A 23,241-nucleotide genomic window follows, 5' to 3' on the forward strand; every position below is an offset into this window, starting at 1 on the left:
CGCTGCCCTCGGCCCCCGCGGGGCCCCCAGCCCTGTCACCGGCCCCCGGGGGCGGCGGCGGCCCGAGCCGCTCTCAGGGCGCCGTGCCCCGCTCCCCGCGCCCGCCGTCCCAGCTTCTTCCCGGGCCTCCCTGCACCTGCCGTGCGCCCAGCCCCGCCGCCCCGCACGTACCCAGCGAGCGCCCGGGGCTGGCCGCCGCCGCCGCCGCCGCCTCCTTCTCCTCGGGCCGTTCCGCGCCGCTCATGGCCGCCGCTCACCGCGCCGCAGGGCAGGAGACCGCCCAGGCTGAGGCCGAGACCGCGGCAGGGGCGCAGGGCCCGGCCGGGCGGCGGGGGTCCGGTTGCGCTCACCGAGCGGGGCGGCACGGCGCCGCCTGCCCCGCAGCCCGCCGCCTCACCATAGAGTCCCCTCGGCGCGCAGCCGGCTAGAAGGGCGCCCGCCCCGGATGCGGAAACGGGGCGGCGCGTGCCGCGGCCTGGCGTGCCGCTCCCCGCCCGTCGGGCGGCCTGGCAGCGCGGGGCGGGCGCGTTCGGCAGCGGCGGGAGCCGAACGGGCGGCGTAGGGGGAGCGGGGAACGGCGCGGAACTCACCGGCGGCGGCAAAGCTGCCTGCGGTCCTGAGGGCCCCCGCGGGCGGGCGTACCCGTGCGGGGCCGCAGGGGCCTTCGCGCCGGGCCTGCGGGCGGGCCGGGGGGCGGCGGGGGGTGGCGGCGCCCTGCAGGCCGGCCCTCTGGCGGCTCTGCTGCGGCGGGCCCGGCAGCGGTGGAAGTGGCAATGAGTGAATTGGCCGGCGGTGGCCAGCGTGTTCTGCTTTGTGGCGAGTAGCTGCTGGCAGGCAGGGTGTGCGCGGCAGGGTCCTGCGGGTGCCCTTGCCAGTCCCTGCAGGGTGGCCTTTCTTAGGGACATAAACCTGTATTTTATTCTCCAGAAACCGTGCAGATTATTCGCTATTTTTAGCCTCTGTTCCTTAGGAAATAAAATTCTGACAGTTTTTGTGTGTGTATCCGTCTCGGCATCTCCGCCAACAGTCTGTAAGAGTAATAACTTGCAGGCTCCCCCCCCAGCCCCGAATGAAAAACCACTTTCATATAGTATGTTAGGATTTTCTTTTTCTCTTTTCTCTTATAACTTCTCAAGAAAAGGCTTGTCAGGGAAGGCTGGCACAACTATGAGAAGAAACCAATGAAGGAACCACTCAGAAAACATTTGAATGCAGTATTTCCATAAAACCCCAAACCTTCAAGATGAAGTTAAATTCAGGTAGTCCAACTAATGCTTTTCAAAAACAGACTGAGGCAAAAAATGGACTTTTTGGGATGACATCCTTGAAATTAACATTTTTAATTAAGATTGCTGCAAATTCATTTACATTTTTCTTCATACATGTATTCTAATTAACTATTGATCACAATTATGTCACTATTCTGTCAGACTAAAAACTTAATCCGTTTTTCTTTCCTTTTCTGCTTTTGCTTTGAAAAAGAAGCATCAAAGGCCTGGTCTGGAGCCAGACTGCAACAACAGCAACTTGTAAATTAACTTAAACAGACTCAAATCAAATTCTCAGTTACAACTGGTGAGCAGTTTTACTTAAAAGTTTCTTTCAGTGGGAAAAAAATTTTTTTTTGAAAGTTTCATTGGGAAAAACTTCTCTGCTTCCAGATGGAATTTCTAGTAAGAACAAGTGAGATAATCACTCTGAAATAATCTCACTTGAGATGTGGGTGTTTCAGATTTGTGCTTCTGCTTTGACTGTTCCAGGCCCTCCCACGTCTTGCAGAAATAAGCTGAGGATTGGAATATAAAATTGGTATCTGTTTTTCTAGACAAGTTGAAATTTAACTATTTATCAATCTAGACATTCCAAAAAAGAGACTGATAGAAAGCCTCTTTTGTTCCTTTTCTTCTACAAAATGTTCTCTGTTTCACAGTGATTATTTCCCAAGTGTATTCCCAAGTTCATTATCCTGTGAAGGATTAGGTAAAGTTTTATTCTAAGAGAAAATGATGTTTGAAAAAGAAGTTAAGTGAACCCTCTAATAAGGAATGTAAGCATTTGGTTAAACTAGCAAAAAGCACAGTTACCTGCTGGTCTAAATATTTAATTTCAAGGAGTTGTGCAAAATCATTGCTAACATTACTATTGTTACCTAAAAATAAGATACTATACAACAACAAACTCCATAACCCATGGAGCCATACAATGAAATGTATGAGCTTTAATTAATGAGAAAGAAAATCATGCTGAGGACACCTCTGTATAATTAGCTGAATTGCATTTATAGTCCCTGCACAGCAACAGAGCTACCTAAAGATGACTGAAGAACCTGGACTCTTCAGCTGATGGCTCTTCTACCCATGGCAGCAATGTTTGTGAATCTGTGTTTAACATCCTTGTATGCTTCCTTGCTTTCTCTCCTGTTCTGCTACGGTCTTCTGTTGTACTCCTGCACTTATTTGCTACTTCTAATCCTACAGCAATTCAACACCTTCTATCTCCAGATGCTTGTCCAAAGTTCATACACAACTTTCTAGCTTGCTCGCGGAGGTCTTCCGCTCCCAGCAAGACTGCAGACTCATGCGCTGGAAAGCTGTTAAATTTTGAACTACTGGCAAGACAAATGCCTATGTATGTGACACTGTAACAGCAAATAATCACATTTCATTTTAATTTTATGTTGTGGAAACTCTTCAGAAAACTTTAATGCAGCACTGTCACCTACACATTATTTTATCGTTGTAACTCATTTAAACAGATACATATATAGTAACACCCCCACTACACCCTAGAAATCTGAGTAAAAATGGAGTAAGTTAGCTTGAATTGTATAGCAAACAATATGTTTTAAACCCCCAACTTTGAAAGTGCTGTATGACTTAAGGGATGACAGTATGAAAAGGAAATATTTCACATTAAATGGCTAACCTCTTAAAGACTCTCTCACTTAGTTATTAAGTAAACCAGACTACAGAGAGGGTACAGCCTTGGCTGCCATAATAAAGAAATGGGAGTGTAACAGGCTGCTACAAAAGGTTTTGTTCAACAGAGGTTTATTTTGACACGTATTACTTGATTCTTGACAACACTTCAGAAAAATCTGGTCTTAGTTATTCAGTATAAGGCAAGCTGGCCAGCCTTGGTGCACTGGTTGTAGGTGTTGTCCCCCCAGCTCACTACCCTTCCTCAGTGCCAGAAGTTTCTGTTCCTGTAGAACGGAGCATGCACCTATTCCTCAATCTCTCAATGCAAAGCCCAACATTTTAAGACAGATGTTTTGGCAGCTCCTTCCTGGCTAGTCGTTCATGCCCATGTGTCCTCACGCACTAGCGCTTGGTACAAGTGGTGAAACTGGTGAAACACAGTGAGTCAAATCACCCAGAGCTGAGAACAAAAACATTTAAGAATGGCTGAACTGGAACCCATCTGGGAGCAGTTCCCCAGGCAGCAAGGCTGGCGTAACAGGTTTGCAGCCTCGACTGTTCATTCCGCCTCCCACTCTGTTTGCTGCCCCCTCAGTTGTCATATGGGTGTCTACGCAAGCTGTGATCACGGCAGCAGTCTCAGTTACACACACAAATGTGTCCCAGCCCCCTCCAGTATGTATTGTAAAATTCCGGCCCATTGCAGGAACCCAGTTCACTGTCTGGCCCCAAAACAACTGTGCCAGTAACCCTGCTGTGGGAATGACGAAGGAGGTGAAAGGGCAGGGGATGGCACCTCTGTCACCATCTGAGGGAGAACAACTTGAGATTACATGCTCAGGAAGATGGCCACAGTGTAAAGTGGCAAGGGAGCTCAGAGAAAGCCTAGTGCTGTTTATTTGTGGACATCATTATGGAAAAAAACAATATGTAATCTCCGCCCAAATCCAGTTTACCCGCTACTCCTGCTGTCCTGCAGGGCCCGTTCCAATGAGGAACATCCTTGCTGGCTTGTTGGCTCCACGTCCTGCAGCGCCGCCGAGGATGGGCTACCAGGAAGGCAGTGCCCTTCTGCAGAGCCTTGCAGTCCTTCACAGCTCTCTGGTAACGGCCTTCAGCCCGGTCAAAACCCAGTACATGTACTGGCGCCGTCGTGGGCATGTTTTTCCCAGAAACGCTTGTGACTTGGGGAAGTGACTGACGCAGTAACAGAATTTGCTCACGGGTACAAACTGGCCCCGAACCAGTGCAGGCTAGGAATTAGAAGAAAATTTCTAGTACCCAGACCAGTGAGGTGGGGGATAACTTCTCAACCTAATTACTCTTGAGTGAGAGTGTGGTTATGGAAGGAATTACAGGACAGCAGGGCCTCTGAGGCTCGTTTCTCCCTGCAGCCTTGAGGGAATGTTCAAAAAGGCACATGGAACTTCCCACAACACGAGGCTGCCCTGACGGGAGTTACTGGAAACGGTAAAAAGCCACACAGTGCAAACGGGCGGCTTCTCAGACTGGAAGCAGTTCGCAGCACCGAACTACGCGGTCCAGGCTGCCGGCGCGCACGAACACAGCCGCTCCCGCCGACCGACCCCACCCGGGTGTTAAAGCCCCCGCACGACACTCACCCGCCCAGCACAGGCGCACGCCCGGCGCGGCGCAGCGCAGCGCGGCCCCACCGCCTCCGCGGCCAGCGCCGGCAGCGGGGCTCGAACCGGTGGATCCCCGCGGGCGCGCAGGGATTGCCGGCGGCCGCCTGGCGGCCCGGCCCCTCCGCGCCCGCCGCTGCCGCCCTCCGCGGGGCCGGCCCGGGGGCAGTGCCGGGAGCGCGCAGGGGCTTCGGCGGAGGCGCGGCCGCTGATGGATGTGACGCGCGCGGCGGCGGCGGCGCTCCCCCTGCGCCGGCGGGGAGGCGGCCCTGCGCCCGGCGCCGCCTGCCCGGCCGCGGCGTGACCGTGCCCGGAGCCGCGCCGTGGCCGTGCCCGGGGCCGCGCCGTGACCGTGCCCGGGGCCGCGCCGTGACCGTGCCCGGGGCCGCGCCGGCGGGGAGGCGGGCTCCGCGGGGCAGCCGGGGCAGGTGACAGCGCCCGCGGCCGCCTCGCAGCTCGGTGCCCGGCGCGGGGGGGCCCGCGAGTGCCGGGAGGCGGCGGCGGCGCGGCCCTTTGGTGCCGGGGCGCCCCGCGGGGGAGCCCTGCGTTGCGTTGCGGCCGGGCCCGGCGGGGCGATGTAGGGGACATGCCCTGACGGGACGGCGAGCGGACGGGCGCCGCCTGCGAGGGGGCAGCTGCGCCAGCGGAGCCGCCAGCGGCGGATCGGCCGGGCCCGGCGGGCCCCCCTGGCCGCCGGCGCTATGGCCGGGCCCGGCCTCTGGACGAGCATCAAGTCCCTGCTGCGGAGGAGCGAGGCCCCGCTGTTCCTGAACGACTCGAGTGCCTTTGACTTCTCGGACGAGGTGGGGGACGAGGACTTCCCCCGGTTCAACAAGCTGCGAGTGGTGGTGTCGGACGACGCCTCGGAGGCTGCCCCGGAGACGCCGGCGAACGGGGCGCCCCTGGCCCTGCCCTCTGACGACGAGTCGCTGCTGGAGCGGGACGGGGCCCTGCGCAGCGGCCGCGCCGGCCGGGCGGGCCCCTGCAGCGGCTGCAGCAGCCGGCGAGAGCGCTGCAAGCAGAGGACGGTGAAGCGGCGGCTGGCGCTCGCTGCCCTCCTCTACCTGCTCTTCATGACCGGGGAGCTCATAGGTGAGTCGGGGCGTTGCTGGCCGTCCCTCCGGCCCGGCTGTGCCCCTGCGCTGAGCGGCGCCCGCGGGCGTTTAGCGAATGGCTGCAAGTGCGGAGAATGAGCAAAGGCCGCCTGTATGTATTTTCCACGCAAGGAAAAAAACCCCGAGGAATCTGCAGCTTCCCTTACCTGAACCTCCCCAGTTCCCCCCAAATGGCATCAGATAAGCTGGTTTTTTTGCTTTGTCCAATGGCTTTTTATTTCTCCCTGTGTGTCTTACAGGTGTGTAAGGTGTCTTTAGCGAGGGAGAAGCGTCATTTTATTACATACTTAAGATGAACAATTTCATCACAGTATGTTTTAATTACTGCCATACAACCCCACTGTACTTGCAACAGGAGAGGAAAACAGGGTTTCCACCTGTGGGATTTACCGTAACAACAAAACTGATACTGGGGAGTATTTGTCCTTATGCATCAGGTCAAGCAATACACTGTTACTTACAACTGAAAAGCCAAATCCCGAGCTGTCAGTGACAATCCAGGGAAGGAGACACTCTCTCGACAACTTCCCAATGCCCTACTGAGCTCTGGGCTAGCCTATGCTCCATCCAAACATAAATCGTACAAGCAAAGTCCATCAAAATAATAGGTATTTTGACAGTTCCCATTACAACACTTAAGACTACCAAGTAGTTTGGTTAAATTACATGTTTTCTGTTTGTTAATACTTGGCAGAAGTACGGTGGGCTTTTACCTGGAAAGCTGTTCCTATATAAGCATCTGATTGTTGTTGGTCAGAAGAGTGAATCTTGTGCTTGAGTTCAGCTTTCATTGCTCCCGCATAAAAGGCAGGCTGTCATCTGCTATTTAGGTTGAAGAGAAACCTATGCATTATACAGCGGTCTGTACAAAATGACTGCACTTTATTTAATAGGCTATAGCAGCGTAGGTTTGAAATAAAATTTAAGAATTGAAGGTCCCTTGGATGCATAGATGAGCTATTATGTGTTATGCCTTTGCCATTACCTAATCATTTTTACAAAGGATAATATTTATCTTCTAGTCTCTGTTCACTTATTAATCAGTGTCCTGTTACCTTCTGTTTTTTTGGACACATCCATGCCATTCAGTGCAAGTGTCTGCTCGGTGCTGCTCAGCCTCCTGAAGGATGCTTGAAGTCTCCCATCTGCTTTCCCCCGATTTGAAGTGGTGGGGAGCATTACACAGTGCCAGCACATTGATGGGTTGGTCCAGGGCTCTCTAGCAACTATAACAATTAATTGCTTTTAAACTGCTTTCATTTTAACATACAAGTATAAATCACAGCTATTGAGATGAATTGTTGGCCATAATTCACCAGGTGGGGGGAAAAAAAAAAGTCACAAAAACTTTCTGGAAGTAAAGGACAGAGATACCTCAGATATAGCAACGTGGGACCTACATCCTCCTCCTCACCTATGCAGATTTGGTCAGTAACGGCTGAAGATCTGACCTTTGCTGATGTGGTGAGCTAATGCTCTTGGATCACTTGTCCTAGGACAGTTGTGAATTGCATCTTAAAGACAGGAACTTCTACAAGATGGATAGGGAGCAAAATCATTGCCTGAGTATAAATAATACAGTTTGTCCTACATGTGTAGAAAAAAATCCCTAGGAGAAACGGTCTGTTTTTCAGAGAGAGACCAGATTACTGACTGTATTTGCACCAGTTTTATTTGGGGCCTTATTTCAGGAACGCGGGTTAATGGAAGAAAGTAGTTTTGTCTTTTAACATCTCTCTGTGTGTGGTTAGTCATTGATAACACTGCCACAATACATCAGCTTATCATGGATAAGGCGCTTTGCATCAGACTTGTGAGGATCTGCCTGAATGCCTCCATTTGCCCCCTGGCTCCATTTTTTTCTCAGCATGACCTCAGGTAAATTTGATAAGCAACACAGCATTGCATCTCAGATGCAGGCACCCTTTAACATGAGAGTGATTTTATTTGATTGTATTCATACCAGAGTTCTCATATACGCTGAATTTAGTTCATCTGAAGGGCCCCTCACTGAACAGTATGTCTGAGCTGTAGGCAGCTTATGCTGAAGTCACTGAGAATGTATCTGTTAGGGGCTTCAGATCCGATTCATGCTGTTCTAGACCTCTCCATAGCTAGAGCAGGGAGAGCTCTAGAAATAATACGTGTTGAGAGTAAAAAATAATTTCTCATCATTGTCACATCATCTGTTTCTCCCTCACAGCCAGGACTTCTGCAGGCTCAGCTCAGGGTGGCGGATTTATCTGTACAAAGTGTTGGTACTGTAGTGTGGGCTCATCCTCCTCAGGTTTCTGTAGGCTATCACCAGCCCTACTTCATTATTTTGGCACGGAGGCAGACAGCACTAAGGGGCCAGGCCCATAAAATATTCAGGCATCCAGCTTGCACAGCAAATAAATAGAGGACTTGGGTATCTCTGTACTTTTGTGGATCTTGACCTGAATGACTTGTCACAGGGCAAGTAATCAGCAGTAGAATGAGTAATTACAGATGGAGCCCTCAAGTCCTGGGTCAGTGCTGTTCCTGTTTAATTTATTTCACTCCATTCCTTTCTTGTGTTCTGTCTGCTTGGCTTCAAATTTTGGAACTTCCTGAATTGATCTGTAGCTCAGGTATTTGGGAAACTGTGTTTGATTACATAGAACATTTTAACTGACTGACTTCTGTGATCTTTGACAGATTTGAGTTTGAGAAAAAGGCAGAAGACCCTATCAGACAATTAATTTCTTCAGCAAAAGTCCTCCTGCTGTCTGTTACCGATGTCAAGATAAAGGAAATCTTGTTTCAGCAGCTTTTTTGTGAAATCTTGATTGGCATATTTTTTCCCAAAGTATAGCCAAGCTCATTACCCCAGCCCACCTCAGTTTTTGTTGTTTAATTTGATGAACAGTCATTGTAAAAGTCAGATAACAACTTACACTTTGTGGGAACCATTTTGCATCAAGAAATTAAAAACATATTGCAAATCTTAGTTAGCTTTTCTGACAAGGTTTTGATGTTTTCAGCTATGTTGAGAGATTTCCAATTGATCGTCCGTGAGAAGGACAGCTGTCCTTCACAGGTCACTGAAAGCAGTGGTGAGCCATCAAGCTGTCTATTTGTAGAGGTTATAGATGTCCTTTTTTTTTTCCAAGTTGCCAATCCTGTTTGAACAGCTCTTAAGCAGTATTTTTAACCAAGCAATGAACCGATACATTTGGAAACAGAGAACCTTTGATATCAGAATTTTGTAAATCTCAGTTACATGCTGCATTATGATTAGCTTCTGTACCTGAATTCCTTCTTTATAATTTTATTTTTATAGTTTTTAAAATTGAGAGGCTAGCTGAAATAGAATTGACTCATCTTGGACTGAAGTGATTCTCAAAATTAATACATGTGAATTAACATATGTACTTTGAATGGCCATACATGTAAACTACTGGATTGAATGTCCATACATATAAACTACTCAATTCAATGTCCATACATATAAACTACTCAATTCAGTGTCCTTAAATACAACGTTTCTTCTGTGCTGACTATACAAAAGGCTGACTTACACATTTCTAAGTCATATTTTTTAAAATTACGTGAGAACACAAATTAATTCAGAAAGGAAAGGTGTAACTCATTTTACTCAAAAAGCTGATGAATTGCTAAATCTTAAAAACTCGTTAGTTTTGAGCTGTGATAGCCTTTGGAAAATTTCAGCCTCAGAGGAATTTGACTTGGACACTTACAAACAACTGAAGAAGCGGGGATGGAGGAAAGGAACTGGTTGAAAATGTGGTGTGTTTGGTAGTTACCCTCAGTACAAGCACTACTACAGTATCAGCCAAAGTGCTTTGTTTGGCTGGGGAGGAGCACGTAGCTCTGTCTGCAGGTGTGTACATACAAACACCCGCAGCCATACATACACACGTGTTTTATGAGCAGTCTTGAAAGCAGTCAGCCAGTTGTGAATTTCCCTTTGCTGTTTACTCATGTTCAGCCTCTTCCCTAAGACAGTTTTAATTGTATATGAAGATACCTTTACCCGAAATGTTAGTTGGAGCCTCAAGCTTGCCAAATGGCGTGCCAGCTGCATGCTTTGCTCTGTAGAATTTAGAGGCTGAATGACAATCTCAAGGTAAAAAGAGAAACTAAATCATAGCTGAGCTGACACTAAAGATGTGCTCTTTTCTGAGAAAGTGGGCTTACTTTCATGCATATGGAAGACAACACAGCTTGTCCTTGATTCCCCTTTGGATAAGGGATGCTTAAGAGAGGTGCATTCTTTACATCTCACCTATCCAACAGTAGCACTAGCAATTGAATTGGAACAAAGATACTAACCTTTGATCTGAGGTTATTTGTCTCAATGCAGCTCACAATTATGAGGAAAAAATATGGTAATAAATAACAAAAGAAAAAGACTATGCAAGTGAAAGTCATCGTCTGCAGTATGTATTGGCAGAACTTATAAACCCCTGCCATAACAGCGAAATAATGAGGGTTAAAAGATAATGTAATAAAAATATAAAGGGGGCAGGGTAAATTTCCTTGCCATTGAGTCACTGGATTTCTGTCCCTGTTCCACAATGTCAAAATATTTAACAGATGTAATTTAATAAAAGGATCAGCTGATTAAACACACATGCAATAATATATATAGAAAAGATACAAAACTATTTTTGGCCTGATCTTGCAAACGTTATAATGCAAGTAATCTCTGTGAGCATAACAGGACTGAATCATTTCTGTGTTACTCTTAATAGAAAGCACACTTCACTGCACTTGTAACTATGGTAGCCTTAAATTATAGCATGGCATTTTGATTGTAATGGCAAAACGCCCCTGTTTAGGGATTATAAGAAGGGCTCTCAATACACTGTTCTGAAAATACATAACTGTAAGCTGTGCTAAGAGGATATTATTTAGAATCATTAGTGGCATACATCCTGACTTTTCCAACTTTGTTTTCAGGTGGATACGTTGCTAACAGTCTAGCAATTATGACAGATGCACTTCATATGTTAACTGACCTTAGTGGTATTATTTTGACCCTGCTTGCTCTCTGGCTGTCTGCAAAATCTCCCACAAAGAGGTTCACTTTTGGATTTCATCGCTTAGGTATGTAGATATCAGCTTTTGCTATTAACAAGAGTATTTTAAGCAACAACTGTAAAGATCACCTAATTCTAGAAGAATAGGTAACTAGAAAGAAAGTAGCAACAAGCCTAAAATTTGCTTTAACACTCTGACTGTGATGTCCTTTCACCGGCCATTGTGGATCCACTACACAGATTGTATTTCCACAAGGGAATAGATAATAAATTTTTTTTTTACATTTTAAACCTCAGCCAAAAGTGAAGTTTGATGGCAGAGTTTCACTCACTATGAGCAGGATGTCTCTCTCCATCTCTGTGGAACTGGGACTTAGCAGATTCTGAGTTAAATTCTAAATGCTTGATTCATGTACTGTCTTGAAGAGGAAGGCTGGGGAATTGGATAGACGATGACATTGTAAGTATGACTTCCTACAAATGAACCATGGCCTAGAAAGTTTAAAAAGGGTTCAGAGGAGGAAGGTGTCCCCAGCAAGAACAAGAGTGGACGTGCAGCTGTGTTTCACAGCCTATCCACAGCTGGTGGGCTGTTGCATTAGGTCAGGCCCCTGTGCACCTTTGTGCTTTGGAGTTGAGGCTTTTAAGCAAGAGGGACACATTCTTTGGCCACTCACTGCTGTACCGCTGTTAACTGCTTGTGTGACACACTGAGGAGCTTCTTGGAGCTGCACGTCAGTCAGTTGTTCACAACATTATTGCCAGTGCCCAGGATGTACATCTTCCATTGACTTCAGTAGAATTATGGATAGGACCTTTTTCTAGTGTCACTGTGAAAAACTACATCTTAATCCAGAATTAAAAAGTTCTGTAGAGCATATTATCACAGAGTTCTGCCCTGCCAGAAGCCACATAGATCAGTATCCCACTTGCACTCCTCAAACCACACAAAGCAGAGGTCAGAATGTCCCATAGTTTGCAATACAGTAAGTCACTTAACCTCTGTCTATTTTAGGTGTCTGTAAAAATAAGTATAAACAATTACGTACTAAACCTTGGAAAGGTATTTTCAGGATTCATTACTTCATGTTTGGAAATGTAATGATGATAAAAGGGTGTTTTCATGTGGTTGCTGACTGGATATAACAATTCTTAATATACAGTTGCAGGTCTTGTAGGCATTTTACCAAAAGCTTCAACCTTTATTTTTCATGAAATAGATAATTTCTAGTGTCACAGTTTGCTGCCTCTGATGTGTACGTTCTATAGTGTATATTTTTCAAGAAATTCCAATGTCTTTTGTAGTCATTATTTGTAATTCTTATTTTGGCTGCTAGAACAGCAGCAGAATTCAACAACTCCATCACTCCTAGGCACTTGTCATCAGTTAGTCACTAATGCATGAATGCATAACTCTGTATACTAGCAGAGATCTTCGGGGCTTTAGCAAGAAAACATTAACAGTGCCAGCATTTCCCATTACAAACTTTTCTTTCAAGAAGTTTTAATTTTGTGATAGAAGCTCCCCTAATACTGAAACCTGACCTTGCAGGTATGCCCCTGGCATTTGCTCATACTCTCCAGAAGGATGTTTGCATTTATACATACTTTAATGCTATTTAAAAAAATTATTTGAGTAATGGTGTGTCTTTGTAAATTTTCTAAAACCAAATAGTACATACATTGAACATACCACGGCCTAGCTTAAAACCTAAGTTAATCTTAAGAAAAATACAACTTACTTAACCATTAAAATCTTACCTAGTTATGTAAATTTTCGCCAACTTTTCAATTAATTTGAGGGCTCCATAGCACTTGCAGACATAAATCCTTGAGGATTCCTGCCACCTCACTTTCTGTACCTTTTTGTTTTCCTGTTTTAGTGCCAAGAAAAATGTTGTCCAGACTGATCCAATGGTGGCCCATGGGCTAGATCTGGCCCATGGAATTAGTTTATATCGCCCACCATCTTCTCCCTGGGAGAAGCTACAGGGAGCAGCTTCTCAGTTCTGCAACAGTTACTCGCCCTTTTCCGCCCCAGTGACAGTAGGAGGTCAAACACTACAACAGGTTGCAGAGTCTCACAGTAGAAATACTCAAAACCAACTGGATGCCGCCCTGAGCAACCTGTTGTAGTTGGCCCTGCTTTGAGCAGGACAGCAGTTTCCAAGGGTTCCTTTCTACCTCAGGCATTCTGTGTGAATAGCGGCAGTGCAGTTTTCTCTGGAGGAGGAGTAGAGCATGGGGGCGGGTGGAAGAGCGTTTCTGTGGCTGCAGTGAGGAAGGGGAAGTGTGTAAAGGCCTTGCAAGGGACCCCCCCAAACGCTGGCCTAGGCTCTCCAAGTACAGAAGATGGGACGGTTCAAGATTACCATACACAGGGTTTTTTTTTAAGTCACATTTGTGAAATTTATTTGCCTGATTTTAGGCACCCAGTGCTAATGCCATGGCCTGCGGGCCCAGTTTCACACATCAGTGAATGCTGGCAATGGAACAAAGCTGCTTCTAGGGTATATCCTCTCTGTAACACATATTTCCAAATAACCTATATGCCAGAAGCTTGTCAGCAAATATGAGCTCAACAATAGCTTGAATTTCACGAGAGAGATGTTAAAACATGACAGAACATTAAAAACAGGGTACACATTGAGCATCTGTCACAGAAAAAATGTGGAGTGTTTGTTTAAAGCTGGGAATATGTGCAAGAACTATCTCATTGCTGACCTGCTTTGCATTAAGTTTGAAGATAATCTGTACATACAGTAAGCATGAAAACATTCTAATGAACAATATTTCTGGCGCTCGTTATCACTTTTGTTTGCAGAACGATGAATTTTCAAACTTGTTCCCATAAACATTGCATTGTTAAGACAACAGACCTATTAGTTGCCTAGTCAAATTCCAGAAGAAAATTAGCACTAGTTTTCACTTATCTGAATTCTCTCTGAATACATAATGTGTATGCTCCACATTCAGTTTTATTCAGTTTTCAGTGGTGAAAAGGAAGCTGACAGATTCAGGAATGGGTTAGAAAAGTGAAGACAAAATAATGGAAATTGCAGTCATGTCTAAAAAGGATTATATTCTTGAAGCCAAAAATAGTTCTGTTTCACCACCAAGTAGAGATACCTCCTTCTCAGCAAGACACTGAGCAGATTTAAGCACAGATACGGAACCTGGCATTTTTCCATTGCTGCAGAGACAATGTTAGTAGTGACAGAATCAGTCAGTCCGCTGAGACAGTGCATAGTTCATTTCACAAGAAGTGAAAGATCTCAGCACAAATCTACAATGCTGACATGACAATGACTGTGAAAGAAACTGCAAGGAAAACACTGGTTTCCGATGCCGAAAACATGAGTTTAGATTGTAAAACCACACTATATTATTTCTCTGCTACATGCTAATGTGCTATGGCTCCACAAATTTTTTAAAAAGCATTCTGGAAAACCTTCTAAGCAATGTACTGGATTTTTTAAAGGCTGTTGCCCTGAATAATCTGCCTACTTTGTAAAGAACACAACCACTTGCATGGGTATTTCCAGGATTTTCATGTTGCCCTGAGACTGTGGCAGTTGCCTTTCAGAGCCTTGTTACTGCCTGGTAATGCTGGTACTCGTCCAGGCACTGACACACTACTGAACAGCTGAAGGCGTTGGTGTGAGTTTCTTCTCCCATAATTATGTTACAAATTCAGTGTATGGATCAAGTGATTTCGGTGATATTAAAATGCTTGTAGAGCTGCATGGTTTTTACTGTAATATTCAATAAATACAATTAAGGCAGTTCTGTGTTAGAAATGACACCTTCTGCAGTTACGAAGGTTGTACTGTACACTGACGGATTCAAAGCAGAGGGAGAAGCGAGGCAGTTCTCAGATCAGATCTTGGCTATGGTGTAGCTAAGAGCAGAATTTTGCTCTTACTGGGGAATAAATCAGGGCAACATGTGAAACAAGGGGGAAGAACCGCCATTACAATTCCACGTAAATGAATTCCAACTCTGATCTTTGAGTTCCCACAGGAAGGCTAAAATCCAGTGATGCATCTGGGAAGTGACAGTAATGAGCATTACACAGAATGATGACAGATTACTTGGGCATGGCTGCAGATTTCCAAGCAATACAATGGAGCGAGCATTAAGGTTTTCCCAGTGCTTTCTGTAAAGCCCTGTATTAACTTCATACAACTGAGACAGTCTTTTAACTGGGCCAGTGTTTTCTCTGCCAGGTATCTTTGCCTTTTAAGTTTCAGCTGCAACAGGGCAATCACTTTGAGGATATGAAGCTACAGGGTAGAAGTATATTTATGTTAAAATGAACCTAGTGACCCCTATTCTTTATAGTAGGGCCTTAAAACTAGTGTGGACTCATCCTCTTCAGGTTTATGTATGCTGTTACCAGCCCAATTTCATGACTTGGGTACTGAGGCAGATAGCACTAAGGTCCCGACCCATAAAATATTCAGGCCTATTTACCTCACATCAGAACAGCAGGAACCTTGTAGAGAGCTGTAACCACTTTCCACAGATGTAAATGGCAGCAGAAGGTGCAGGATAATGAAATACTAGGAGTTTTTATTAAGTTTCTAATTTTCTCTTTATTTAGATGTATGTGCCCTTTAGAATGTCCCTGCTAATCAGATAAAATTCCTGTACCAAAATGCTTGTCATAACACTCTTACTTTTGTGAAATACGAGTATTTGGTAAATATTAGAGAATGTTAAAACAGAGTATTACAGCAATACAGAAACGTACATTAAGCAATCCTTCATAGCAGAAATCTGCAGTAGATACTGTGTACACATGCGTTAAGAACATTGGGAGTAATAGGTCTGACAAGTTTGTACTGTTCAGTTCCTTAATCTTTTTATAATTTTTCTCCATCCTAAATATAAAAGGATATATAATACTAATTTCTAACCCCACCAGCTTAATACTGTGGAGGCTTGAAATCAAGCTTTCTCTTATTTGTAGGTGGGCTAGTGACGTTTGAGATCACCTACCCTCCTCTCCCTGGACAGGGCCTTTGTTGGCAACATCTCAGACAAAAGTTCTGGGCTGTCTGGAGAAGTCACAGTCATCGTCTGTGCAGAACCTTTCACAGAATATGCAATTGGAGGGATATACTGACAGAGAAGTGTGAAGGAGTTGATTAGAACAAGCTCCATTTGTTAATCCTATTTTACAAGTTTTACTTACTGCACAACTTGTTAGTTGTGCACTGGGGTTATAATACGCATAAAATAGTTAAAATAATTAAGGGTCTGTCCATGTTCTAATTTGGAAATAGAAATAGATCTGAGACTCACTTTCGTAATGTTGTTTCCTTTCTGTTTGCAGAAGTATTGTCAGCCATCCTTAGTGTATTGCTGGTCTATATCCTTATGGCATTCCTCTTGTATGAAGCTGTTCAAAGAACTATCCATATGGACTATGAAATAAATGGCGATATCATGCTGATTACAGCAGCCGTTGGTGTTGCAGTTAACTTAATGTAAGACCTCACTTTCTCTCCATTAACACTCATAAATGTGTTTCTGAATAAGCTGCTAATTCATTCATGGCCTGTAACTTTATCATGGGGTGTAATTTTGCTGGACTTCTTCATTTTCATATATAAGACAAGAAATGATGCTGAGTATTACTTTTTCAATTCTTTGGTTTAAAAAGGAAACAAAAAGAAAAAAAGCCACAAACATACACCCCCCCCAACCCCTAAAGCCTGTTTCTTGGAGTGTTTTTCTTCTTTCACTTTCAGAATGGGTTTTTTGCTGAATCAATCTGGCCACCTGCACTCCCACTCCCATTCCCACCCTCACTCTCACGTACCTCAGTCGACCTCTCCTAACAGAGCCCACAGCAGCAGCCACAGCCACAGCAGCCTTGCCGTGAGAGCAGCATTTGTACATGCCCTGGGGGACCTGGTACAAAGTATTGGTGTGCTCGTAGCTGCCTACATCATACGCTTTAAGGTAAGGCATGGCTAGTCTTTGAGGCAGGGTGGAATTTTTTTAATTTCAACTCCAGTGATGAAATTAAAAAGGGACTTGTTTTTCTAAGTGAATAAAAAAAGTAGATTTTGATATTCTAAGCTTCATATATTCACACAAAATAAGCAAAGACTATCTCCATTATCTATTTTGTAACTATGCAAACAAGAAATACTCATGACAGTTGGAGCTAGAGTAGCTGCATTTTCTGAGTCATGTTTTTATAAGTGAGCTTATTTTCATACATGCTTTAACACTTCGGAACTTCCCTTCCAGCCAGAATACAAGATTGCTGATCCTATATGTACATATGTATTCTCCATACTGGTGGTTTTGACAACAGTTCGAATTCTGTGTGACACAGGAGTTATTATTCTAGAAGGTAAGATCTGTGCGCAGTCAGCAGTACTTTACATGTCAAATACCAATGAGCATTGGCACCTTTTTGACATCATGATCAAATCTTGACAAATCGGTTTGTCTGGAGGCCTGTTTATCCTCCTGTTGCTTTCGTTTGTTGATTCTCGATGGCTTATCTATGTTGCAGCAGTCTTTCAGTGACTGATCTCTGCCACAATGACACAAGTCCTAGCTCTGCTCATACTTTACCAACAAGGGAGGGTAAAGTGAAATGTACAGAACTGTCTTGTGTGTCTGCAGTGGCTACCAGCTAAACTAAGCAAACATTTGCTTAGACTCAGCTGTATACTTTCACTTTAATTACTTGTAAAGTTAAAGTGAAAGTGAATGCATGTAAAATGAGCAAGCAGGCTTAGGCCACATGGATGGGTGGGTGGTTCACGCCTGTCCCATCTTCCCCTTTCCTGCAAGCGCTGTTCTATTACTTGTGTGCCAATAGGGAACATATTACTGTTGCCATAGGGGAAGCTACCAGTAGAGTGGTGTAAAAGGAAGAAGAAAAAAAAAAAAAGGGAACAAAATAGCAGAACGTAAGCTGAAGAATCTTATCTCATGTGGTGACTTAAGAGGGAAAGATGCCGGCAATGTTGTTTGCGTTATTATAGCTAACATGCCAACTATTGGTGCTTGATCTAGCGCTTACACCTTACGAAAGTGAAGATGCTAGGGACGGGAGAAAAATCCTAGGTTTTAGCTGTACCTTCTTAGCTGTCTCTTGAACTATGATTGACTTGACTTCTGTTATGTTAGGAAGTTAAATCAAAGACCTCAACATCTTCAATGTCAACTGCTTTTGCTGTCATTTGAAAAAAAATCTCCAACAAAATGGAAGTTCACCAAGAAGGCAAAAATGGTGAAAATTGTGTAAGAAAACTCATTTAGCTCCCAAGGCAATAGCTAAGATTTAGCTGAAGAAAACAGCTAAGACAAACTAATGGTTTATTAGATTCCATATGTTTTGAGTTGTAGCTGTTTACATAGGTATCCCTGTTGTCATAAAAATATCCAAATTAATCATGTTATTAAAAGCGATGATAGGTAGGCTTTATGTATGCTAGGGAATTTTTACAACTCAAATTCAGGACCTCCAGAGAATGGACTTGCATTTATATTGGAGATTATTGCTACAACATCAAGGTCTTTGGAGTTGTATCAGCTTTCAGTATTAATTTTAACTGAAGTTTCATCATTATACTAGGAATGCTAAGTTAAAATTTAAATGATTATCTAATTCAAGCAATGAGATTCAAGCTTTTAATACAGATTTATAAGGCAGCACAAAAGTCTTATCAATAGCATGATGTAGACATCAAAACTGAAGTCCCAGTTTCCTGGGAAAAAGAAAGCTGTGCAAATAATACGAGGCAGTTAGCTGTTTATCAGCTAAATAATTTTCGATGGTCTTCACTAGAGGGAAGATTTTGCTTAATGTGAGACAATCCTAGACATTGACCTTTCAAGAGAGGAGTACTGGAACTAGCATAATTTAAAAGACAGTAAGGCATCAGGTTCAGAGAGGAGTTATCCAAAAATTCTGAAGCCATTTGAGAGGCAAGTGGCTGAAGTCCTCATAGTATATATAATCAAACTCCATACAGCTGGAACATAAGCAGTAAAAAGCTATGATAGTAACAAAACTATTCAGAAACACAGTTTATTCAGTATTTTTGTACTAGTTTTTGACCCATGTTGATCATCTAAACTTTTGATTCTGCCCTTTGTACAGCTAAAGGGTGGAGTAGGGATGCTGTGGAGGTGCTGTAGGTGCTGAAAACACTATGTCTAGAAGGACTTGGTTAGTGCAATCATTGATTTGCAAAGATGCCACACTGTAAGACAAAAGTCTTATGTGTTAACCACTGCAGATGGATTAGTATGAGCATTGGAAAGTGACAGCAGTTACCTGAAGAGAGAAGTGTCAGGAGACAGCAGGAGACAGGCCCTAGCTGTATTTTTTTTTTAGATTCTGACTAAGCTTAGAGTCTGGTCTAAGCAGTTACAGGGAGTTAGAAGCTGCAGTACAGTTGTCTACAGAAATACATTGTTCCAAAGATCTAATGCTAGCTGTTGCCAGAGAGCTGATTCAGGACAGGAAAAATTGCATTTGAGACAACACTGCAATTCCTGTACAACTTCTGTATCTTATGTAGACTTAAATATTAAGTCCATATTAATGGACTTAATATGTCAATTTGCATATTGCTCTCTATTGTTAACTTGGAAGTTACTGATCACTTCCAACAGCACAAATTATCAAGTCATCAAGATCTGTCACAATGTTTTAAAGACCACTGAGAGTTTGCAGAAGACAGAATTAATTTTATCTCATGTTTGGTGTCACAGGAGTTCCAAGGCATTTGAATGTGGATCGCATTAAGGAAGACTTGATGAAAATTGAGGATGTTTATTCTATAGAAGATTTAAATGTTTGGTCTCTCACTGCAGGAAAAACAACTGCCATAGTCCACTTGCAACTAGGTAAGCTGCTGTATAGCATAAATCTAAATTAAATCTAAGTGTAGAAAAACCCCCAATACTTTCTCTTCATATTATTATTTAAGTTGAACCAGGAAATACCATTCTGGGAAGACAAAAATCTCTACTAACTATGGTTTTGTACAGCAAGATATAGAACCCACTGGCCTAGAAAGACATAGTATAAATGAAAATTGTGCAAAGAAAATATATTCACACTGAAACACCCAATACAGATTTTTTGAGTAAGAGGGAAGAAAAAAAAATTCTCCTCAGAAATTCCCTTAGGGAATTTGTCCAGGGAAAGACAGAGTGAAGTTCTAATGCGGAACAATCTGACATATGAAAAATAAGTATGTTTTGCCAAAAAGTGTGCTAATTTAGACATCTAACAGTACCATGAATATTAATTCTTAGTAAGAAAGCTCAAGTTGGTTTTTTTTAGGGGTAGTGAGCGGTGTCTGAAATACACAGTTTTATCAAGATGTGATTCTAGTTATAAGATACAGACTTAAAGGTGTAAAATAATATATAGAGTACATAGTGACCACGGAACAGTATTAAATTAATAAATGAGCATGACCAGAGATTATTCTAGTTGGTAAAACTGTTATAAATTTGAGAACAGCAGGACTGCCCAGGTTTCTTGAAGAGTGAATTCTATTAATTGTTTTCTTGATCTTCCAGTTCCTGGTAGTTCGTCTAAATGGGAAGAAGTTCAGTCCAAGGCCCGACAACTGCTTCTGAGCACGTTTGGAATGTACAAGTGCTCTGTCCAGCTTCAGAGTTACAAACAGGAAATGAACAAAACCTGTTTGAGTTGTCAGAGTTCCAGTGCCTAATTTCGTATGTTTTGGGAACTGCTGCCTTATTTTTTTTCTTGTAGTCAAAGACTGAGAGCAATAAATGCAAAATGAAAATGATCAAGTAGAAACCATTAATATGTGGATTTGTGCTATGTAACATGCAGCAGGGAGAACTGGTGCTGCAAAAAGTGCAGTGGTTGCCCTACAGAACATGTATTTCACTCTCTCCCTTGTACTGGTTTATCCAATTTATTATTATTTTGAGACAAAGCTGTTTTCAGATCATTGTTTACAAACTGCAACGTGGCTCTGCAGATACCTCACAAATTACAGTCCAATATTGTCCTTTAATAACTATGTACCACAAAGTACCTGCACTCCAAATGGAGCATCAAGTATTAAGTATTTCAGTTAAGAGTCTCTAATGCTGATCATGCCAGGGTTCCATAATATGTCATGATCCCTGAGTTCATTATACAGTATTTTTGCAATAGTAATTTTCATACAGTTTATTAAACTATAATGCATACAGTGCTAGTGGAATTCTTTTGGAAACTGTCTCTTCGGAGACACTGCAAAATACAGAATTTACTGTACCCAGACCAGAAAGTTAGCTTTAATCTGGGCATTCAGAGATCCAGCCAGGAAGATCCTTGCCTGGACTTCTGGTATTTAACTGGAGACCCAACACTGGACCCAAAGTGTTTTAAGCGATCAGTTATCTTTAATGTATTTTAGAATAGGGTTTATACATTAGAAACAGGTTATTTATTTTACAAAGTTTTGACTTGTAAGATGAATTTATTATTAATAATCTTGAATGTCTAAACCAACATTTGCTTCACATTAAAAGGCCAGTTGATTAGCATGCATTCTAGTTATAATTAGTAAATGTTCTGTAATTGATCATTTATCCATGATTGTTTTGTTCTAAAAGTCAAATGATAGAAACTATGCTTGACGTGGAGATAGTCTCAAATACAATCTACAGACATGCAAAATACGTGAATCTAACAGGAAAGTGAGGAGGAGTTTCAAGTATCTATATTCTCTGTCACAGATCCCTGACCTTCTCATCTTTGCTTTAAGCACAGTATGGCAGTATCCTGACAGGAATGTCACTGCAAGAGATAGCAGTCCCCACTACTTAGCTTTATGAATAAAGCAAAATCCAAGCAAGCTCAGTAACCTAATGGTGTTGGACAACATTATCGTAACAACCTACGGAGGTAGAAGAAAGTCCTTTTCTTATTTACCAAGGGATGAGGTGATTTGAAAAGACTATTTATTCATCCAGACATCTCAAAGTCCACAAACTGAATTGCTTAGCTTCATGGTGGAACCCCTGTACTTCGAATGTACACGGGATAATAAAACCTGACACTAAGCTATTGTGCACCTCCAAGCTCAGATTTACGCCTGCTTCTGAAGTCATTGCATCGGAGAAGCTAAGGGCAACAAGAATATGACGTGCAAAGTTCAGAAGATGGGAAGAACTTGGCTTCAGATATTTTTTGCTTATTCTGTACTTTGATCTTTATGCAGAACTTCCACTGACATCAAAAGTAGTTCTCTGTGTGGATCAGAAAAGAAATTTTTTGCCCAATAATGGATATTGTGATACTCAGCTGTGAATACTTAAGCTATTGTCTGTTTTGAAACTTGCTAGGGTTTCACATATTCATCAGGCTGATTTGTACCTGCAGTTGCTGATAACAATCTTTGCTTCTTTTCTCCCCTTTTTTGAGGTAGGGGTCACATAATGAATTTTTGCTGGTGAAAACTGACAGCACAGTATTCATTTGAACAAAGCGCACGTAACACTGGATTATGTTTGTTCTGGCAAGAAATGGGAAGCATCGGAGCACATACAGCCCAGAGGCGAAGTAGCACTGTACTTGAGAAGTTAATGCTTCAGTACAAACACTGTCATTAATTAAGCCATATCACAGTTCATGAAAAATGTGCATCCCATACTTACAAACTTCCTGGAAAAAAAATACCACAAACAAGTAACAGGTATTTTGCACATACTAATACTCAAATAGGCTTTAATTAAATTGGGGTTTACAGTCAATGTAATTAGAAGTTGGAGTACAGTAGATGTATTGTATTTGGAGTTTTTTAATAATTTACTACACATTTGTTTAATTGAAGAAAAAAGCAGAAGTGTGTTGCTTTATTGTGGGTTTTATTAAATCAATTATTAAAGTTCCCATTGTTGTCTTATAAAACATTTATTTGTACTTCTGTCTCTTGTCATCATCTTTGATTCTTACAGCAGCTGTTTTTTGAGATGTCTGATCACTCAAGCTTAACTCAGTTTGGAGATGCTATATATAGAATGACCTATGTCTCCCTCTTTAGTCTGAACAATTTAAGTCTTGTTATTTCCCGTGTGGTAATTGCACTTTATAAAATACAGGCTCACAAAGTATGGTGAAGGATCAGCCATAAAGCAACTGGCAAAACATTCTTGAAATGCTACATTCACCCTTGAGGGGCCCTTGTTATCAAGGTCTGTAGACTGGAAGGAGTTCAGAGAAAAAGCAGCAGCAGAAGAAATGAGAATGAAGAATAAAAGAATCAATGCTCAGGGAGACTTTGAAGCATACATTCCTTGTTTTAATGTCGTAACTAAACTCACATGGACATTTGTATCTGTGTGGCCCGCCACTAATCCTTTTCTTAGTCTTTATGAATTATTCAGGGCACAGGTTGTCTAGCACTGCTATGTTTAATGTAAGAATCCAGCAATCTTCTGAATCTGCTATTAACATCAAAAGGAGTACATGTATTATCACTTATAATACTCCAAGTGATGGAATAAATGAGCACAACAG

General features: G+C 43.1%; 2 protein-coding genes across 4 annotated transcripts in view; one reads left to right on the forward strand and one right to left on the reverse strand.

Moving 5' to 3' along the window:
• Positions 1 to 23,241, reverse strand: part of BLOC1S6 (biogenesis of lysosomal organelles complex 1 subunit 6) — a 39,682-nt gene that overhangs the window by 5,317 nt on the left and 11,124 nt on the right. Inside the window, exon 1 of one of the 3 annotated variants that reach the window (XM_040600975.1) lies at positions 172 to 436. The exons of 1 other annotated variant lie outside the window; for it this stretch is intronic. In XM_040600975.1, the coding sequence (XP_040456909.1) occupies positions 172 to 244 (73 nt within the window). In that variant the 5' untranslated portion in view covers positions 245 to 436. Of the gene's footprint in view, positions 1 to 171; positions 437 to 23,241 lie in introns of those variants that run through there. One more of the 3 variants, XM_040600973.1, reaches the window with a different exon arrangement.
• On the forward strand, positions 4,926 to 22,614 carry SLC30A4 (solute carrier family 30 member 4). The gene is made up of 7 exons (XM_040600971.1): positions 4,926 to 5,656; positions 10,627 to 10,773; positions 16,048 to 16,201; positions 16,466 to 16,679; positions 16,974 to 17,079; positions 19,461 to 19,595; positions 20,280 to 22,614. The coding sequence occupies exons 1-7, from the start codon at positions 5,266 to 5,268 to the stop codon at positions 20,432 to 20,434; spliced, it is 1,302 nt and encodes a 433-aa protein (XP_040456905.1). The 5' UTR covers positions 4,926 to 5,265; the 3' UTR covers positions 20,435 to 22,614.

This window comes from Falco naumanni, chromosome 7, assembly GCF_017639655.2.
Source record: "Falco naumanni isolate bFalNau1 chromosome 7, bFalNau1.pat, whole genome shotgun sequence".
NCBI classification, from domain to species: domain Eukaryota; kingdom Metazoa; phylum Chordata; class Aves; order Falconiformes; family Falconidae; genus Falco; species Falco naumanni.

Coding starts and splice junctions, on each gene's coding strand:
- SLC30A4 (XM_040600971.1), top strand. CDS start 5,266: ATGGCCGGGCCCGGCCTCTGGACGAGCATCAAGTCCCTGCTGCGGAGG. Junction 5,657..10,626: donor CATGACCGGGGAGCTCATAG/GTGAGTCGGGGC, acceptor CTTTGTTTTCAG/GTGGATACGTTGCTAACAGT. Junction 17,080..19,460: donor AGGAGTTATTATTCTAGAAG/GTAAGATCTGTG, acceptor TTGGTGTCACAG/GAGTTCCAAGGCATTTGAAT.